At 59.6% G+C, this 20,547-nt stretch overlaps 2 protein-coding genes across 3 annotated transcripts in view; one reads left to right on the top strand and one right to left on the bottom strand.

Moving 5' to 3' along the window:
• Nucleotides 1-9,098: 9,098 nt before the first annotated feature.
• Nucleotides 9,099-13,781, top strand: GRAP (GRB2 related adaptor protein). 2 transcript variants are annotated; one of them, XM_065644992.1, is made up of 5 exons: nt 9,099-9,176; nt 10,358-10,455; nt 11,656-11,778; nt 13,191-13,359; nt 13,596-13,781. In XM_065644992.1, exons 1-5 carry the CDS (start codon nt 9,099-9,101, stop codon nt 13,779-13,781), a joined length of 654 nt encoding a protein of 217 aa, XP_065501064.1. The 2 variants fall into 2 exon arrangements, with proteins under 2 accessions (XP_065501064.1, XP_065501065.1); XM_065644993.1 differs by lacking the exon at nt 11,656-11,778.
• Nucleotides 13,782-14,674: 893 nt separating this feature from the next.
• The window catches only part of SLC5A10 (solute carrier family 5 member 10), a 38,701-nt gene continuing 32,828 nt past the window's right edge, over nt 14,675-20,547 (bottom strand). Inside the window, exons 10-15 of the mRNA XM_065645271.1 lie at nt 19,011-19,118; nt 18,458-18,608; nt 16,133-16,301; nt 15,287-15,502; nt 15,024-15,109; nt 14,675-14,771 (exon numbers count right to left, since the gene is read on the bottom strand). Of these exons, the coding sequence (XP_065501343.1) occupies nt 14,675-14,771; nt 15,024-15,109; nt 15,287-15,502; nt 16,133-16,301; nt 18,458-18,608; nt 19,011-19,118 (827 nt within the window). The remainder of the gene's footprint in view (nt 14,772-15,023; nt 15,110-15,286; nt 15,503-16,132; nt 16,302-18,457; nt 18,609-19,010; nt 19,119-20,547) is intronic.

Consider the following 20,547-nt stretch of genomic DNA (forward strand, 5'->3'; position numbering starts at 1 on the left):
CTCAGAGCCCATCCTACACAGGTACATTTAAACAAATGCTAAAATGTTTTACTGAACCAGTAAATGCGTCTGCCCTGGGGAGCTGAGAACAGTGCAGCTGCAAACCTCTGGAGGCTGCATTGCTGGTCCCAGCTGAGGAAGCAACAAGCAGATATCAGCTTGGGCTGCGGACTTTGAGTTCATCCCCTGGTCTCCAGAGGGAGAATATGCAGGTGTCCAGGCTGTAGCCACTTCCCAAGCTGTTTTGGCGGGTCTCCCAGGAGTGACTCCAGCCCTTTGTGCCCTGTGCACTCAGTCATGGCTGTCCCTGAGCAGCAACCAGCCCCAGTCTCCCACACGCTGCCCTTAGCTCTGCCAAACCCTCTTGGAGCTGGAGCTTGCCCAAGATTGAGCCCTTTCCCCCCATTTCTCATCTGAGCCCTTTCAAGGAATTGGGTGCCCCATGGTGCCTCCAACCCCCTGCTCCCAGGCAAGCCCAGAGAGGCTGAAGTCCCAGCACCTGCAGCTGGGAGGACCAACAGGGTCCCAAATGCTTCTCCAGCACCAGAAGACACCATCATGTAACATTAATGTGACAAGACAACATGTGGACATAACACACCAATACAACCTGCTGCCAACTAATCGTTAGCTCCACAAGCTGACAAGGTGCTCAGACATGCAAAGCCTGTGATGGCCAAGACCATCAGGCAGCCACAGCTCCCCAGCAAAACCCAGAAGCCAGCAAACCCCAAACCCAGTTCCTCTTTTGGCCTGAGAAAGGAAGAGAGGGAAGGATGGAAAGAAGAAAAGAAATCTGCATTTCAGATGCTTGCTGCCTGATGAGCTGAAAGGAACACTTCATATAAATAGACATATAACAGTATTTTGCTATATGCTTTGCTAGATATTGCAAGTGCATCTGTATGTATGCATGTGCCACACATACACCTACACAAGAAAGGTTTTTATTACCTGTGCTAATGTTAGTGCCTTACACTACTCAACCCATGAGCACGGCCACGCTGTTCCTTTGCCATTTACTTCCCAGGGAGGAGGCCCTAGTCCCCAGTTTCCTGGGGATCTCATGAACTCTTCCATAGAAAGAAATGCTGTCATTTCCAGCACTGCAGGAATGTTTCTGAAGAAAGCAGTGCCTCAACTTTCCCTTTAAAATGAAGAATTGCCTTGTAGAAGTCCTGCATGTAGCATTTGCTAAGAGAGGCAGAAATCAAGAGCATGCAACTTGGAGCTATCCCCTGGGCAGTTTTTCCTTAAAACAGGCCAGACCCTGGTCTCATTTACACAGGCAGATATCTGGAGGGGCTTTAGTGAAATTACCCTGGATTTCCACAGCTGATGTGTCAGAAATCGCAAGCCAACACAGCCCTGGGGAAGAATCCATCAGGTTTTTTTGTGGCGTCCTAAAAAAAGTCTCTGCTCACTCTTTCCTCTTGCCTTGCACAGGCAAAAGCTCCGCTCAGGAAAATGGTCCGAGAGTGTCCTGTGCCACCAAAGCAACGGCAACAGCTTTATTTGGCTCAGTTTTCCAAAGAAGAGAGGCAGATGCAATATGTGTGGGTAGGGATGGGCAAGGCCACGCATGTGGATTCCCTCTCATAACTTTTGAGGCCATTCGCTCATTTCAGAGGAAGCTGATGACAGGCTGGGCAGAGTTTTCACATCTACTTCATTTCTAAACATTTCCTGAAGATGAGCAGCTGGGAAGGGGAGAGAGGTTGTACTAATGAGGAACAGCTCAACCCTACATCAGACCTCAGAGAATCCACACAGACCTGCTACCTCAAGGTCCAGCTCTATAGGGTCAAAATGGCTGCACCGGACACTGTGGCAGCAGCAATAAATCAGAGTGAAAGCAGAGTCGGGGGCTCTGGGAGCCCAGGGGAACTCGGGAGTCCATCTCCTCCTTCTCCGCAGGAAAGGGCACCACGGAGCAGCCGGAGAATCCGCAGCTGCACCTGCATCCGTCGCTGGCCGGACACAGAGAGCTTCAGTGCTCCATCTTCCCTCCGCTTCCTCCCTCTTGTCTTCCGCATCTCTGCCCTGAATAGGCGGTTTCAGGAGGAGCACAGTGCCCGGATTCTCTCGGGTTTTACAGCGCATCCGGCGCTCCGTGCATTATCCCGGTGGGCCCCGCTCCAGCAGCCTGTGCCTCCTCCTCCCTGCCCGGCGCATCGCCAGCCTGGCTGGGGATGCAGCAACACATCCTCAGCCCAAGGAAGCCACAGGCGAGCAAGACTTATCCCTCCAGCCACCATCCCTTTGCCATGGGCTGTCCCCGTGGCGGACTCACACCATCTGCCCCAGCACTGACCAAAAACCTGCCGCACAGGGCTCCTGTTCCACACACCCACTCCCCTCCAAAGGGAGCCAAATGCCCCACAGCCGAGTCCCCTCTGCACTGGTGGTCCCACACGGCCCTGCCTGGGATGTCCCCTGAGCACATCCCCCGCAGAGCAGCCCTGGGGTGACAAGGCACCTGCCCAAACGAGCCTCCCACACTCCTACAACAGGGACAAGCGCAGGGTGGGTTCGGTGCCGAAGGAGGAACCGTGGCCGCTCTTGCCACACTTCCAGAGGAAGGTGTGACGTGAGCTCTGGCTTAATTGGTTATTAATAACTTCTTTGTTAACAAGCCAGCCCTAAGGAGGAATTGAAATTTGACTACTTCTCTGGTGGAGAGCTCAGCCACCCCTCCACGAACGATCATTCACAATTTCTCCCTACGTTGTTTTTATTCTCGGAAAGCACAGACCTCTCCGGTGAGTCACGGCGGTGGCAGCACGGCCCCCTCACCTACACACGCGTCGCAAGGCTTCTTGGTTGGTTTTTTTTTCTTTCTAAAATCCTAGAAAAATAACAGATGCTGTTGTTGAGGGGAAGCTTCTCAGAATCTGTTCACCAGGCTGTCTCTGGATATGACCCAACTCACAGTTCCCCTAAAACAAGCCCTCTGGGAGCCGCAGAGCTCCCCTGCCCATAGGTGGTTACTCCTGCCAGCCCATGCTGGCTGCTCAGGGCGAGGAACCTTCCTCCATGGCAAACACTGACAGCAAACACCCTCCACACCCAAACCCTGAGCCTCCCTGCCCATTTTTTTTGGAGCTTCCAGTTAAAGAAACCTTTCCATTTTATGTCTCGTGCAAATCAAAGCAGTGGTATGACTCTCTCCACCTCCATGGTATGTTTCCAGCCCTCACTGTCTGGGGATGGCTCCTGAGGACCCACAAGAGACAGCAAAGAAATCTCCACTCCCACACATGCTGCAGCACCAGCCTACCCTGATAATATTGGTGTGGCAACCTCACCTTCCCCATAACCCACATAGGCAGCCCAACACCAAGAAAAAAGATTGGAGGCCAGACACCACAGCAGCCTCCATCAAACATTTCCAGAGCAGCACTCAGCTGGTTCAGCAGAAAACTAGACATGAAGAAGAATTTTTTTACAATTAAGGGGGGTAAAATACTGGCCCAGGTTGCCCAGAGAGGTGGTGGATGCCCCATCCCTGGAGACATCCCAGGCCAGGCTGGACGGGGCTCTGAGCAACCTGAGCTGGTGCAGATGTCCCTGCTCATGGCAGGGGGGCACTGGGGGAGCTTGGAATGTCCCTTTCCACCCAAACTATTCTATGACTCTATGAAAATGTTGCTCACACAGCTTAAAGCAGAGCCTGTGGTGACTTCCTTAAGAGCACCCAGCAGGTCTCAGGGTTACCCTAAGACCCATCAGTAACCACAGTAAGGTCCCAGGACAGAGCCCAAGGACCAGCACAGCCCAGCCATGGAGCATACAAGATGATTCAGGTAGAGCTCCATTGCTCAGTCCTCTCCAGGTCACACACAGGGAAACGGCATCTTACAGAGGGACAGCGCACTTCTTGCTCTTGGGGTGTCCCAGGCTGCCAAGGGGAGCCATCCCAGGGAACAACAGGATCTCAGGAGCATCTCAAAGACACAACAGAAGACACACCCTCCTCATCATCAGCCAGAGCCCAGCTTCTGCCTTCCATTTGCCTTTTATAGGGCTCAAGGAACTGAATAGCCTTCAGCTGTTGCTGGCCCTGATGATTAACTCATTAACAGTTAACATCTCTGTAAATGATCCTCACCTGAGTCTTCATCACAGCTGTGTCCCTGAACCAAAACAGAGGCAATGACTGTCCCTGGAGCCAGACACCAGCACTGGTCATGTCCATCAGCCCAGAGCTGAGACCTGGGCGCCCCACGGGACATCTTCCACATTGGTGCCCCTAAGGCTGCTGCTTGTTGTGTCTTGTCTCCTTGCCAAAACTGTGTTTGGCCCTTTCCCAGGAGGCTGGTCCCAGCCGCCATCCAAGGCTGGACCCCTCTTGAGGAGGCTGTTTGGGATGACCTGCCTCCTCTGTGACTCTTTCCTGCAGCTTTGGGGTTGAATTTCACACCTGAGACTTCAAGCTTTCCAGTCCTTTTCCAGATCCATCATCAGGCCCACATGAGGTCCAACCACCATTCTCCTCACCTCAGGTTTCCCCCAGGGAGCTTGAAGCACAGTCCCACTTCCCATCCCACCTGCACCATGGGCAAGAGTGACCTGCTCTGATTTATTAGCCCAGAAACTCTAATACCAGCCCCAACCACCTGTATTGACTCCGAGGAGATGCAGCTCCATGGCTGGAGGCCACCGATGCCTCAAGGGGTGTCTTGAAGCCCTGTTTGAGCAAGCATGGCAAACTGGTTCTGGATCTGCTGGCTGCCCCTCCTGGAAATGTTTTCCTATGGGTCCTGTTGGATGACGAGATGTTCAGAGGGGCCTGATCCTCCCAGCACTGACCATGCTCTCTCTGTACTCAGTTACACCAGGGTGTAAACAGTGACACAAGCTCCTCGGGCTGGGCTTTACAGAGAAGTAGGGTTACACACAAGGATGAATCTGATGCTCAGGAGTTACTGACGTGGCCTCTGCTCCGGGGGCAAAGTGCTGACTCTGAACTCCTGTTTACCGCCACCGACATGGCATTTTTTAGCCCAAGATGTTGCTTCCTCTTGGTGTGGGGCTTCAGTGGGGCACCTGCTTCCTCGAGAGATGGAGGATCCCCATCGCATCCCGTGCCCCGGGTGTGGGTCGGTACTGGTACCCAGGCACACAGGCAGCAATGGGTGATGTGACATCTCTACACGGTGTGTGCGTCAGCAGTGCCAGCTGCTGACCCCTGAGCCCAGCTCTATCCATGTGCAGCATCCCAGGCGTGAGCTTAAAACTGGGCTGAATCCCCGTGGCCACCCCCAGGCCAGCCCTGCTGTTGGGGTCACCTCCCTGTCACCTCGCTCTCCGTATCCTAGCACTGGGGACAACCAGGGGGAGTAGCCATGTCCCAGCAAGCAGCCTGGGGCCAACGTTCCCACCTTGCCCAGGGCGGGCAGCTGGTGGCCGGTGGGATGGATGACCCATTCTCCTCCCTCCATCACCTGATCGTCCCTCCCTCTTCCTCCCCATCACCTCGTCTTTCCGGCTCCATCCCCAGCCAAACGCCAGAGTCGTGAGCTCCATCCCCAGCAGCGCTCAGTCGGCAGCACGGGGGCTGCCTTCCCCGTGAGGCAAGAGGAGTTGCCCCACACCTGGTACTCAGGCTTGTGTGCGTGGGTGTGAGGACAGCGTGACGGCCACCGCAGCCAGCCCGTGACACACTTCTTGGCTCGGTGGGCAGCTCTCCGCTACCGGAGACAGAGAGAGTGGGAGGGAAAAGGGCTGTGGGGTTTTCTTCTGAGAAAAGCTGCCCGTAGTGTCACACCAGCCCTTTTCTCTGTGGCTCTCTTGGGACGGTGTTGTGCCTTGAATTTCCTTTTGCAAGGGGCAGCACGGCGTGTGTTGGGCTCCCTGCGCTGTGTGATGGGGCAGGATCTGTCCCAGTCCCCGCTCACTGGCCACAGCAAAGCCCCTGTGCACGCCGGGGGCTGCAGCGGGAGCCAGCTCGCATCATCCAGCCCTGCCAGCATCCAGGCCAGGCTTACAGCCCCACAAAGCCAGGCTTGAGACACCCCCTCCTCTCCCGTCCCCCTCCCAAAATGGCACCTTGGGCCACGGCACTGCAAGGAGCTACAGAAGGAACCAGCCAGAGAGGAGCCCGGGATCGCCTCCTTAACAAAGCTCCCCGGGCCCGCAGCGGAAGGGGAAGAGGCTCCCCTCCCTCCTCTTCCTCCCTCGCTGCTGGGGATTTTGCAGCCAGGTAAACACAGGATGTTGATGAAACAGGCTCGGCAGATTGGGCAACCCGGGAGGTGGCTCCCAGCATCCCAGGGAAAAGGGTGATGCCGGAGCCAGCTGCATCGTCCTCTGCCTGTCCTCGGGGACACGAAACTCTGTGTGGAAAGAGCAGCAGTGTGGGCTGATGGTGACACCGGGGCAGGGTGGGCGCCCTGGTTTGGCTCCCTCCCACCCACTGGGCACCCTTGGCTGAACCACTGCACCTCCACAGCCCTTGGGACCCCCTCGCAAGCTGGGCTGATGTTCACAGTGTGCAGCCCCAGGCACCTTGCTGTACCCAACAGAGGTGACCACGGGGCACCTTCAGGGTCCCTTTGAACACCAGGGCCATGCAGGACACAGGGATGGGGGTACATACCCCCCGGGATTGTACCCGACCAGTCACTGGCTCTGCACTCACCGCTTGTGGCTGGCACTGTGGGGGCAGGCTCTTCCCTGCTCTGGTACAGCATGAGCTGTACGAAATATGGCTACTTGACAAGGCACAAGAGGGAAGATAAGGGGAAAAAAATGAAAAAACAAGCTTGTTTTGATGTTTCTTGCATGTCTCAGGCCGGCGGTTAGTCAGTCCTTGGCTCTCAGGCTGAGCCTTGCAGAGCTCTGCAGCACAGCCCCATGGCTGGCAGCCGGGCACCACCGGGGACCCTTCTGGGGGCTCCCCTGAGTGTGGGATGGGGCAGATTTGGGGTTGCTCATGAGCAGGCGGAAGGATCTTCCCAGGGGATGAAGCAGAAGGGACCCAGCCCCTGGGCAGGGGCAGCAGGCAGGAGCCAGGCAAAGGAAGAGGGAACAAGGAACAAGATGTAGTGCGGGAGGTGGCTGGACAAGGATGCCAAAGGGGCTGCGGGCTTCCTTAGGGCATGAGAGAAGGGACATGTGGCACCGTCCCCAGTGTCCCCAGTGTCCCCCTGGACACTGCTGCCATCTGCTGGCAGGACCCAATCCTGCTCTGGTCCTGAGTCTGGCCACTGCACCAAGGCTTGGGGACCCCTCTGTCACCCCACTGTGCTGTGCCCCACTCCTGGGCACACAGGGCAGTGTGACACAGTGCATGGCTCCAGGATCATGGGCTCAGCATCATCCAGTTTGTGCTGGTAGATGCTGGGACAGGATCAGGCCCTCGGCCAGCGGCAGGGTTGGAGCGGCAGCTCTGCTGGGGCCAGTTTATCCAGGGAACATCCAGTTCCATGTCTCTCCAGGACTGCAGAGGATGCTCATCCGGAGATAGTGTCTTCCCGCCTCGGTCCTGTCCCCTGGGTCTCGCTGGACTGTGGAGATCCGCTGAGTCCCGTCCTCCTCGTGACAGGCGTGTGCATACCAAGCCTCTTCCCACGGCCCCTCCTGCCATCCCCGGCATTCCCAGAATTTCCACTTCCCCTGGGACCTGCTGGGGATAACTGTCGGGGACCAGGGCCTTGCTGGGTCTGGGGACACCCAGGGCCACCCTGCACATCCCTCTCCACTTCCCAAGGGTACCGAGTCCCCAAAAAAGGCTTCGGGAGGGTGTTAGATGGTGTTTGCTTTTCAAATGCACTTGGGAAGTGGGTTAAGGTTTGGAGGAAGCGAATCGCCAAGCCAGTGTCCCCCGGAGGCCCTGCAAGCACCGCAGCAGATGGCAGCCATGTCCTGCTCCTTGCTGGAAAATGCCCGAGTCCATGGGCAAGGATGGAGCCGTAGCTGTCCCTGGCTTAATTCTTTGCAGCAAAGCAAAACCAGCATCCAGAGTGTTTTCTGTGCGTTTCATGCCCTGGCCCACACACATGATAGGAAGGCTGCACGGCATCACAGACTTCCCCATTGGGAATGATGCCCTGCATGTCAGCCCTGTGGACTCAGTGCTGGACACCCACGAGAGGTGCAGGAAGTTGTCTGAGTCTAGAAGGGACTTTTTTTTTTCCCCTAGCCCTGCAAAAGCAAGCTGGAAAAAAATCAGCTCCCAAAGGGCCACAACCCAGAAAGCCAAAAACAACTGTACTGAAACCTCGCTGTTCAGACCTGGGACCTGGCATGTGGGTTTTGGTCCAATTTCCAAAGAATTGTAAAATCACAGAATAGTCTGGGTTGAAGGGACCTCCCAAGTCACCCAGTCCCACCCCTGCCATGAGCAGGGACATCTGCACCAGCTCAGGTTGCTCAGAGCCCCGTCCAGCCTGGCCTGGGATGTCTCCAGGGATGGTTCATCCACCACCTCTCTGGGAAACCTGGGCCAGGCTCTCACCACCCTCAGTGTACAGAATTCCTTCCTCATGTCTGGCCTGAATCTCCCCTCCCGTTTAGTTTAAAACCATCACTCCTTGTCCTGTCAACCAAGTGTTTGCCTCCACCCTGCCCCTCTGTGCCTCTGCCCATCCCACCCTCCATGAACTTTTTTGGCCGAAACAACTATTCCCACTAAGCCACCTTTCAAAGGCCGTGCTGGCAGCTCAACCCTTACAAACCATCAGAGTCCCCATCAGCACTCCCCTCCAGGCTTTGCCCACATCCTCGACAAGCCCATCACCACCCTCTTTCCTCCCAAAACCCCACGGCTGCCCGATGCCGCTGCCCACGTCCCACCCCAGCCAACACTCCCGGGTCCTTTTACAGGTGGAGCCCCTGGCATCTGGGTGGGCTAATGCGGCTCCCCCTCCCACCTCCCAGCACATCTGGGCAGCTGTGCCCGATCGCGTGGTGCTCACCGTTTCGCCCCGGCAGCGCTGACATCAGCGCGGCTTCCTGCCACCGTCACCGCCGCGCCGTGCTCGTGCCGTACCCCACAGCCCCACGCCGCGGGGCAGCGAGCCCCAGGCAGCCCCCCACCCCGGCACAGTGACCCCCCTGGGACCCCACGCCACCACCCAGTGACAGCCAGCACCATGGAGTCGGTGGCTCTGTACAACTTCCAGGCGACGGAGAAGGACGAGCTGCCCTTTCAGAAAGGGGACACCCTGAAGGTATGGGGAGCAGAGGGTTCACCAGTCACACGGGTCATGAGCCATGGGGGGTGGATGCTGCTGATTTGGGGGACAGAGCGGGCACATGGAATGGGGTGACACCAGCGCCTTCATCGCACGTGGCTTTGTTGCCTCTCTGGGGCTTTCTGTGCGGTTTAAGGAGCAATCCCTGAGGTTTTCGGGGTGCGGAGCAGCATCCCCAGCAGTGGTGGGTACCACTTGTCTGTGCCACCAACCACACCTCCAAAGAAGTCCCACCTGGGACAAGGCACATGGCCTCCCTGGCCGTCGGTGCCACCAGCTGTGCCCTGCGGCAGCCCCTCAGGGCTGGGACAGGTTTTCCCTGCCCCTCAGTGGCACCAGGAGCCGTAGGGACCCAGCAGCAGGGACCATGTGCCCACCCAGGCGCTGGCATTAGGGTGGGCTCTCAGATGCCACCCTAGCTTTAGGGGGGCTCAAAACATCCCTGGGGGGCTCAATACACCCCCAGGGCACTGTGGCCCTGCAGTGGGGATGAGGACACCCGCTCCCTGCCACTCTGCAAGCCACTCACCCTTCCCTGTGGGGCTGATGCTGAGATGTCAGCAGCTCCTCCCAGACCCCCAGCACCCAGGAGCCCCCCACGGGTACACCCAGCCCTGGGGAGGCTGAGGACACAGCCTGGCTGTAACTCAGGGCCCCAAACCCGCCGTCGTGCCCGTCGCTGCCTCCCCGGCGTGTTTTCCCCGGTGCCGTGCCGCGGGGTTTCGGATCCTGTTTGCACAGCTGTGCCGGGCCCCTGCGGGGGAGGCTGGAAAATGGTGCTGCGCAGAAGCGGGTGTCAGCACCCCCTGCTCCCACCGGGGCATGTCCTCCCACGCAGAACCCGGCTGTCACCACCCTGGGGGGACACAGGAGCCTGGCTGCCACCCCAGTTCCTCCAGTGAAAGATTTTACCCCCTTCCCTGGCCAGGGGTTTGGGGCAATGCCGGGCACCCCCCAGAACCCATGGTGAGCCAGACCAACAGTGAGCCAAGCTCTGTCCAGGTCCCCCCAAACCATGTCACCTTTGTCAGAGCCCACTTCTCCCCAGGTTTCAGTGGGGGACATGGGGTCTGGGGCAGCAGTGGGGATCCCGCTTGTCCCCTCTCCCACAGGGACAGCGGCTGGGCTGACACCTCCCTGCTCCTCTCCTGCCTTAGATCCTCAACATGGAAGATGACCAGAACTGGTACAAGGCTGAGCTGTACGGCCGCGAGGGCTTCGTCCCCAAAAATTACATCAAGGTCAAGCCACACCCGTAAGTGCCATCCCGCGGCGATGGGGGGACTCGCAGCCCCACTCTGGTAGCACCGACCGGCACCAGGACACCCTCTCCCACCACCCAGGCAGCGAAGCCAACGGTGCATCCCGATGCCCAAAGCTCTGCCACGAGCCAGGGTAGCCCCACACATGGGGAAACTGAGTCACAGAGCCATGGGGTCTGCCTGCTGGGTCAGTCTGCCATTGCCACCACTGCCAGAGGGGACAGGAGGCAGCAACGTGCCCATGTCCCCCCAACACACAGAAATTCAACCCTCACACCGGGCTGCCTGCTAAATAAATGATAATTGGGGAACAACAAAGTGTTATGGGATTACGACTGCATTAGGCACAATCCTATTATCATGTTATTAAAGCCCAGCGTAATCCATCCCTGTTTTAACCTATGTTTTATGTATCATTATCCCCTGGTAAATCACATTTAAATGCCATGGCAAAACCTGCTCGGGGCTGTGGCTGGGGAGCAGGAACGCGTGGGCTCGGGGCAGCCCGGGGCAGATCCCGTGGCCTCCCCGGTGTCGGTGAACAAACCAGGACGGGCGAGACGCAGCTTCTGCCCTGCAGCACCTGCGGGGATGGCACTGGGAGATACTCTGTGCTAAAAGTCCACGGCTGATCATTCAGGGGGCAATTTTAACAGGTAGCAGAAAGCGCCTGTGGGCGGGGGCTCCCAAATTCACGGGGACTCTGCTCCTCCACCTCGCTCTGGCAGCTGCGGGCAATGCAGGCGGGAAGGGTTTCATCCTGGTTTTCTGCTCCGCAGCCCCCACCACGTAGCACCTGGCAGTGCTGTTCCCACAGGGGGTACATGGGACGTGGGGACAAGTGTGAGGACAGGCAGCAAAGTGGGGGACGTGGTGTGTGATGTGGGGAGCCAGGTGACAGGATGCGGTTGCAGCTGTCGGTGATGCTGCACAAACCCTGCGTGGGGACACATGAGCACCCGCAGCACCCTGCTGTCCCCCCACCTCCGCCAAAGTGCTGTGACAAATTGGGGGTGGAAGGGAAGGGAGAAGCCGCTGTTGGGGGGTCACAGCCCTGTGGAGAGCCCAGGAGGGACCCCACTCCCGCCTGCACCGGGGCTCTCGGTACCTCCATCCCGCAGGGCGGGGATGTGGCACTGGGGTGTCCCCGGGTGTCCGGGGGTGTCACACGGCTGAGCCCGGTGTCCTGGCAGGTGGTACGCGGGCAGAATCTCCCGGCACCTGGCAGAGGAGCGGCTCCTCCAGCGCCAGCACCTGGGAGCCTTCCTGATCCGCGAGAGCGAGAGCGCCCCGGGGGAGTTCTCCATCTCCGTCAAGTAAGTGGCTGTGGGACGTGGATGGACAGATGGTGGGGTGGGCAAGGGTCCCCTGCAGCCCCCGCTTTGGGATCCGAGGCATCAGGCCACCCTTGTGTGTGCTCCCCAATATGGAACTGGGGAAGGGACAAGCTCCCTGCCCTGGCCGCCTGGAAGGGGCTGGGGGCTGTGGAGCTGCATCTCTGGCACATCCAGGCGCAGCCTCGCACAAGGCCTTCCTCCACTTCCTCTCCTTTCTCTCCTCCTTTTCCTTTTCTTCCTCCCCTTCCTTTTTTTGCTCTTCTTCCTCTCCTTCCTCCCTTCCGCAGCCTCACGCTCCACCTCCGTCCCCACCACTTCCTGCCTGCACCCTGCCTGCACCGCTGGGCTGCATCGCTGCCGGGGTCCCTCGCTGGGGTGCCCCTAAATCCAGCCATGTGGGTAACGATGGGGCTGGGGCTGAGCTGCCAGCGCAGCCCGGGGGACACGGCCTGCAGGAGCAAGGTGCCCAGAGCATCCCCAGGGACGAAGGGCTGCAACAACCCAACGCCGTGGGGACGGTGATTTTGGCATCGGCACCCTGGGCCGTACAAAGGCAGAACCTGTCCCCGGGGCTCACACTCCATCGCTGCCCCTTCCCTGCCCGCGGCTGGGGTGGCAGGAGCTGGCCCCAGGCCAGCCAGGCACTTTCTCACGCTGCTTAATCTCTAATTAAGCATTTAAGGAGGTTCTTGCCCATGATGAAAGGGAGCCCTGTCCTGCCATGCGTCACCAGCGTGGCCGGGTCTCTGCCCTTGCCTGGGGGCCCAGCAGCAGCGGGTCCCCGCAGGGTCTTCACGCCAGCCCTGCAATGTGGGGGGACCCCAACCTGCCACCCCCAGGTACACACCGAGGGGGTGGTAAAGGATACTCTGGCCTGCCCTGTCCTCCTGTGGCTTGGGGATCCCTGGGGTCACAGGGGATTTGGGAGCCCAAGCCCAGCCTTTGCAGTCTCCTCCCGTATGTACTGAGCTGAGACCTGCAGCTCTCATCACACTTTCCTCAGAGATGTCCCATAGTTGTTCCCTGGTCAAAGCCACCCGTCCTGCATGTGGCCAATGCTCTGCCAGCCCTGAGCCCACAGGCATCCCACCGTCCCAGGCTCTGAGCTCCCTCTGTGTGTGGGATGAGCTGTGTCAGGTCTCAGCTGCTTGTACGCTGGGGACAGTCACCCACTGTCTTGCTAGCAGGGCCAGGAGTGACCCCAGTGCCACCGTCACCCCTGGCCATGGCATTACGGCTGCAGGGGGACCTGTAGGCACAGCTGTACCCCGCACAGCCCCTCCAGAGCCCCAAACCAGTGAGCAGCCCCTGGGCTTTGCCTGCGATGCTGGAAGGGGGTCGGTTGCTGCCCCCATCCCGCGGCCATGGTAACATCCACTCTCCTCCTGCAGCTACGGGCAGCACGTCCAGCACTTCAAGGTGCTCAGGGAGAGGAACGGCAAATATTTCCTCTGGGAGGAAAAGTTCAACTCCCTGAACGAGCTGGTGGATTTCTACAGGACGACCACCATCGCCAAAAAGCAGCAGATTTTCCTCCGGGACGAGGACCAGACCCAGGAGGTAACTATCAGGGGATGGGGCTGCGCTCGAGGTGGTGTTGAACATTTCCCCAGCTCCCATTTCCCATCCTTGAAGAGACACCCCAGGTACCCCCTCACCCTGTGCCCTGGTCCTCGCTACGTGGTGGCACGACCTCCCCGTCACACTGGGGACTCAACAGCGCAACCCAGTGCAGAGGGGCTGGTAGATGGGGGCACCTCTCCCCCCACCAACCCCTGCCCTTGACTTTCCTCCAGGTGAGGAGACCCAAATTTGTGCAAGCCCAGTTCGACTTCTCGGCCCACGACGGCTCCCAGCTGCCCTTCTTCCGCGGGGACATCATCGAGGTCCTGGACTGCCCCGACCCCAACTGGTGGCAGGGGAAGATCTACGGGCGCGTCGGCCTCTTCCCCCGCAACTACGTTCACCCCATCCACAAGTGACGGGAGCACCGCAGCCCCCGCTGCCCCCCACTCACCGGAGCTGCTTTGCGCCCGCTCACAGACCACATGTCGCTTCGTCCCCACGGACGGTGACTGTCCCAACGTCGGGGCTGCCAACACACGTGGTCCCGGTGCCGTGTGGGCTGTGCCGTTGGTAGAGTGATCTCCATCCAGGGGCTGCCTGGCTCCCGACACCCCAAAACATCAGCCTTGGCTCTCTGTGCTGCCCCCAACCCGGGAGACCCCCATGGTCCCAGCACAGGCATCGCCTCTGGCTGTTGGTGCTCCCTGTGGTGGGACCGCAGAGCATTGAACTGGGGCCATAAAAACTTGTCTGAAGCTGTGACACGGCGGGGTGGCAGCAATGGAGGGGACGAGCACCTGTGCCCCAAACCTTCGCTCCTCTCCGGACCCTGGAAGTGAAGCCCCAGGTAACACTGCAGAGGGGTGTGGGGGCTCAAGGCTGGTCTGGGGAGATTCAGTCCTGCCGGTGCTGTTTATAGCTGCAAATTGTGGCTTTTGTTTTAATATTATATTTTTATTTAGAGCTAGTAAAACCTGTTTGGGTGACACCCTTGAGTGTGGCTGCTCCTTTTCCAGCACCACCACAGTGGTCCTGTGACCACGTTTGCTGCTTCGCTGTGGTTTTACTTCCCCTGCGGCCCCATTCGCCCACCCCAATACCTCCCCCAGACCCCTCTTGGGGACTCACTGACCCTACAAATGCCCCCCCCACACCTCACAGCCCCCTGGGATGCACTCAGAGTCTATGATGCCCAGTGGATTTAAACATCCCATGTCCCAGATGTGACAAATAAAAACTATCACCCAAATCCCCATTTCTCCCGCTCTCCCAGCACCTTTCCCCCCCACCCCGTGGGTCTGGCAGGCCACTAGGCAAAATAGGCATAGCAGAAAATATTGACGCACATCAGGATAACGGCATTGACGGCGCAGACGCGGGCCCAGAAGGGGGGCTCTGTGGGGTCCCTGAGGGCCACAACCGGGGGCGCCTCGGGCTTTGATGGCTGCTGGCTGCCTGAGGGGGCTGGGCAGGAACCTGGCACAGAAAGATGGCAAGTGTGGGGGACAGGGGGCCGTGGGGACCGGCCACATCCAGGCAGGTGGCACAGCCCTGGGGAAACTGAGGCACGGGGTATCCATGCCGTCCTGATGCCCGTTACAGGCAGGGAGCGGGGGACACTGAAGATGTGTCCCTGCCAGACACCCCCGAGGACACACTCACCGTTAGGGGGTCCCTGGGATGTGCCGTCCGTGGAGGGTTGAGGGGGCTCCCGCGAGAGGGTCCACCAGGTAAGATCCTTTAGCTGGAGACCAGGGTGAGATTTGGTGAGAAAACACCTCTGGGACAGACCCCCCCCATGGAGATCCCCTGGCCGAGGTTGGGGTGCAGCTTGGTGACACCCACGTCCATGGCCAAGGAGGTCCGGTGGGTGGGCACGGTCATGGGGGTCAGGGTGGGGGGTCCCAGGTGCCCCGCTCACCCGGGCCGGGGGTGGCGGGGGGGTCAGCAGGCTGCCCCCCACCACGACGGCGCCCGTGATGGCGCAGAGCAGCACAGCGAAGTGCAGGTAGTGGATGTCGGCCAGAACGCGGGGCCGCAGGTCGGGGACGCCGCAGCGGGGCGGGGGGTGAGCCAGCTCCAGCCCCATCCTGGCCATTCCCAGTGCCAGCCCCACCATCAGCCCCCAGAAAGCTCCCTGCGAAGGAAAGGTCCAGAGTGGGAACAGTCACCCTGTGGAGGTGAAAACCCCCCCAGGGAGCTGCTCCCTCCAGCCAGCCCTGGGAGTGCGTCAAGCAGCTGCTGCACATTTATAGAATCACAGAATCATTTTGGTGGGAAAAAGACCCTCAAGATCATCGAGTCTAACCATTAACCCACCCCTGGCACTGCCCTATGTCCCTGAGAACCTCATCTCCGCATCTGTTCAACCCCTCCAGGGATGGTGACTCCACCACTGCCCTGGGCAGCCTGTTCCAATGCCCGACAGCCCTTTTGCTGAAGAAATTTTTCCTAATAACCAATCTAATTTGTCCATTGGGAAATAGCCCCACACCCTGGCCAGTCGAGCCCTGGCCCAAATTTGCACCCCCTCCACAGGGGCCGTCCCCTGCCAGCCCCATCAGCCATGCCACACTTGGTGGACATGCATGGTGGCACCTGCTTCCTCCTCCTCTTTGCACCAGCGACCCACCAGCTCCTCGGAGAAACACCAGCCAGACTCGGTTCCTCTCCTCAGACCCTCCAGCATCGCTTCCCAGCCTCCTGAGTCCCACTATGTCCCTGGAGCAGGGCACCCAAGCTGTCGCAGGGCCACCCAGGGTTGTACCTGCTCATTAGCTCGGGGCCAGAAGACGGCCAGAACAAAGACAGCGGTGACGGGAGGAGCCAGGTAGCTGGTGACAGCCTGGATGTAGACGTAGAGCTGGCCGCCGCTGGAGCTCTGCAGGATGGGGATCCAGACCACGCTGAGGGCCACCAGCACCACCGTCACCACCCTGCGAGCGGCGGTGACACGGGGTCAGGCTCCTGTCCCACCCGCAGCATCACCGTGGCGGTGGGAGGTCCCCGGGTCCGGGGTTGGGTCCCAGCGCTGGCGCAGAAGAGCTGACCGGGGGATGACGGCGGGAGGATGCTCCGTGCCAGGTGACATCCCCATGGCCACCGAGGGTGACAATTATGCCAGTGCCAGCTCCATCTCAGGTGGGCGAGCGCTCCCCAGGACCCTGCCCAGCCAGGAGGCTGCTAAGTTGGACCCCCTCACGGGGAAACACTGGTCAATGGGAACTTCTGCTATGAAAAGCCTCCAGCCGCAGAGGCTGGGTGCTCTGGCCAGGTTTGGGTGATGCCCTCAGTACCCCTGTGTCCAGCCGAAGCACCCAGCTGAGAGCCGGGGATGTGTGCTGAGCTTCCCCGTGCTCAGCTCCCCACAGCCAGGCTGCGACAGAGGGGGGTGTTTGTCCCCCAGCACCCCCAGTCCCCATCCTCACCCAAAGCCCAGCTGCACCCTGCAGCATCACCCTCCTCCAAAGCAAGAGGCATTGACCAAACTCCAGTTCTTTGGGCCCAATCTGAGCAGGCAGGTTGGGCAGGACGCGTCCCGAAAGCTGCCGTATTTACAGCTTAGCTCAGCTTGTTCGCAGCTTTGCAGAATTACCTACATCTCCATCTGCTCATCTCAAAAAGCAGGAGGAAGAAAAAATAAAATAAAAAAGCAATGAAAGCATCTCTAGATGGAATCCCCTCCACCTGCCTGGTGAGCTGGAAAGAGGAACCAGCCTCAAAACACACACCCTGACCCAAGGGGTGGGAGAAAACCCCATATTTTGTACATCTTTAAGACACAGACGATGCTAAAAGGTCATGGGAAAAATGGAGGAGTGTCTAAGCATGGTGAGGAGCCGGGGGGTGCCAGGCGGCCGTGGGCCCCCCCGCAGGTCAGGGTCCATGCGGGGATGGGCTGCAGAGCCCCAGCACAACACGCTGTGGGGTTCTGGGGTGATTCGGGGAGGATGCGGTGTTCTCACCACCGTGCCATCGCCTCGGCACAGAGCACACAGCGAACACCAGTGGGGATTTCCAGCCACCAGCATGGCCGTGGCCGCAGCTCACACCCCCGGGTCCCAGCTCTCCAGTCCCACCAGTAAATCCCTTCCCTCCCCATGCAGAGCCACATGGGGCACCCAGAGGGTGGCCAAGACCCACCCATAGAAGCAACCCCGAGCCACACGTCCCCGTGCTGGCAGGTAGGAAAACCTCAAACCTGCAGCTTAAAGAGCTTTTTTTTTCATCTCCAGAACATTTATCATCTGCTATGTTCCCGTGGGGCCGTTCGGCGGCGGCAGTTCACAGCACCCTGCACCCACAAACCACCCGATGCGCGAACAAACCGCCCGGGATCGACGGCAGCAGCGACTCCTGCCCCGGGCGGGCAAAGCCCTTCGCAAACACTCATTAACCATCCTCACAAAAGCTCTGCAGTGCTAAAACACCCCTTGTCACCAAAGCCAGTGTCAGGGCAGGGCGAGGCCCCGAGAAGCACCCCGGTTCCTCTGGGGGAGCTGTGCGAGGCTGTGGTTCCCCAGGATGGATGCCCATCCCCTTCCCACCCTCCGGAGATGGGGGGTGCCAAGAAATAGCTGCTCCCGGAGCCGTCGGACCAGCCAACCCTCCCCGCAGCCCCAGCGCAGCCCAGCCAAAGGCCTGACCCAGATTCTGTCCTTGTCATTGTCCCTCCCCACGCACCCCAGCACCGCACCGGGGCATTCCCCAGCACTGACTCTGCCGCCCCGAGCGCAGCACCATGGGTGGGTTCCTGGTCCCCCTGGGAGCAGCTGGGGCATGTGTGGGCAGCGCTGCCCTTCGCCACCTGGTCACGGTCCCCTGGGCACTTGGCTGTGACCTTGGCAGGGACCAGCCATCGGCTTCCCCCGGAGAACGGGCTGGAGGCGGCGAGGGAGAACCCTGCCCATCCAAACACCCCAAACACCCTGTCTGCCTTTCCAGCACTTTCATACATCAAATAATCCAAGGGCTTGTTTTCCTTTCATAAACAGGGCTGAGCACAGGCACTTTGCAGGCTCCCGGGCACCAAAGGCAGATCACAAAGGGCTGGACCAGCCCCACCGGTCTCCCCGAAACCCTCCGTCCTTACCTGCCCACCAAGAGCAGCTCTCGCTCACCAGCCCCCGGCCTCAGCTTCCTCCAGATGTCCATGGTGAAGAGGGTGCTGCTGCTGTTGAATACGGAGGTCAGGGATGACATGAGCGCGGCCATCATCACAGCGATCATCAGCCCCCGCAGCCCTGCAGAGAAGAGAGAACATGAGGGAGCAGCTGAACTGGGGGCAGTGATGGGATGGGGTGTGGTGGGATGGGGTGGGATGGATGGGATAGAATGGGATGGGATAACCCAGATACTTTGCCCGAGGGTAATGCCTTTCCCTCCTCAGGCACACACTGGGATCTCCCCTGGGGCAAAGACAGGGTTTGGGGACACCCAGCTGCACCCGGGGATGCCCTGGGGTCACCCGTATCTCCTGACCTCGCTTCCACAATCACCCATGGGTCTGCATGGGCTGTCTCATGCACAACCCCCCCAGACCACCCACAGGGTCCCCCCCAACATCCAAGCCGTGATGGGCTGCACAGGCAGCCCTGGGGTGCAGCAAACCCCGGTGGAGATGGAGGTGCCCCCCCCACACCTACCGCTGGGCATCAGCTCCACCACCAGCTTGGGGTAGGCGATGTTGGAGCAGCCCACGGCGGCCCCGCACACGCGGGCGCACTCCTCAGGGTCCACGCAGCCCACAGCATCTAGGGGACAAAAGCAGGTGACATGGCAGGACCCCTCGTTAGGTGCACACCGACCCAGAGTCCCCTCCCTCCCCCAGCACCTCCTCCCACCAGGCTGGATATCAGCCCCTCACTACAGCCACATTTACAGCCAGCGACAGCTGCCCCCGGGGGGGTCTCCAGAGCCAGGACAGGCCCCCCAAGGACATGGGGACATGGCCAGAGGTGCTACCTGTTCCCACGCACAGGGCCAGGCGGGTGCATGCACCATCGCAGCAATTACCCCGCATGGGCAGCACCCAGGACGCGCCGGGCAGCTCACCAGGACCGTCAACGCCCAACGGCTTCCATGTCTCAACGAGCACTGAACCCTTTTTTTTAAATTTTAATTGTTATGCTCATAAAATATTGAAATGGATGGAAATTAATGTCAGGCATAAATACGGATGGGCTGCCTGGTTCTGCATCCTCCCGCCCAGGAGCACAGGGAGTCACACGGGGAGTCGCACGGGTGATTCCCACGCACGACCGGGAGCATCGTCCCGGTGCTCCTGTGTGGTGACCCCCACCAAAATGGGGTGCAGCCCCCAGCCACCCCCCCAGCAGCAGTGGCTAGGGAAATACCAGCTGGTGACACCCCAGGGCTTTCAATGAAGGAGTGAGGGGCGCAATAGGGTGCAGGGAGCAGACTGCAGGCAATGCTCAGCGCTAAAAAAGCCCAGCACTACAAAAATCCAGCCTGGGCTGCCTTTCCCCAGGGTCAGAGTCAGTGCCAGGGCTCCGGTGACTCTATCTTCCAGCGGCTGTGAGTAAAGCTGCCATCATCACTCGGCGCCTCAGTTTCCCCCTCTCTAAAACACCACGTAGTGCGCGGCTCCATGCAAATGGCTGGCAGCCGGCGGGTGGAAGATGCTCCAGAGGGCAAAGCAGCGTCTGGGTGTTACGGCCCAACCGAAACACCCGCCCCAGGGCTCAACTCTGCCACCAAACCGCTCGGCGGGACCCGGCAGCGTGCGGGAAGCGGGAGCCAAGCCCATGGGGAGCTTTCGGAGCCCCCGAGCTGGGAGCAGAGCCCAGTGTTGTTCCCCACGGCCTCGTTTTGTCATTAGACCCCTCTGTTAGAGTTAGGAAATTAATTAGCTTGTAATTAATGCTTCCATCTGCAGCTGGGAGGAGCCGGCCCCAGTGCCATGTCTGCGCCGGGCGCTGCCTGTCCGACTGGGTCAGCCCGGGGCGACCGAGCGGGGACACCCGCGATGGTGGGGACCGACCCGCTCAGCCACAGGGGTGCTGAGCTCTGTCACCTTTGCTGTCCCAGGTGCATCTCTGTCAGCAAATTGGCCACCACCGCTTGCTCAGCAGGACTGGGATTTCACCCAAAATACCCAGTTTTGCCTCCAACACCCTCAGCCTCCGCTGCACCCCTCGCTGCCCATGTCACGGCGCGGAG

Source organism: Caloenas nicobarica, chromosome 14 (assembly GCF_036013445.1).
Source record: "Caloenas nicobarica isolate bCalNic1 chromosome 14, bCalNic1.hap1, whole genome shotgun sequence".
Classification (NCBI taxonomy): Eukaryota; Metazoa; Chordata; class Aves; order Columbiformes; family Columbidae; genus Caloenas; species Caloenas nicobarica.

Bases quoted from the DNA above. Each gene is read 5' to 3' on its own strand.
- GRAP (XM_065644992.1), top strand. From the start codon at position 9,099: ATGGAGTCGGTGGCTCTGTACAACTTCCAGGCGACGGAGAAGGACGAG. The intron at 10,456-11,655 runs GTAAGTGCCATC...GTGTCCTGGCAG, and splicing joins ATCAAGGTCAAGCCACACCC to GTGGTACGCGGGCAGAATCT. The intron at 13,360-13,595 runs GTAACTATCAGG...ACTTTCCTCCAG, and splicing joins ACGAGGACCAGACCCAGGAG to GTGAGGAGACCCAAATTTGT.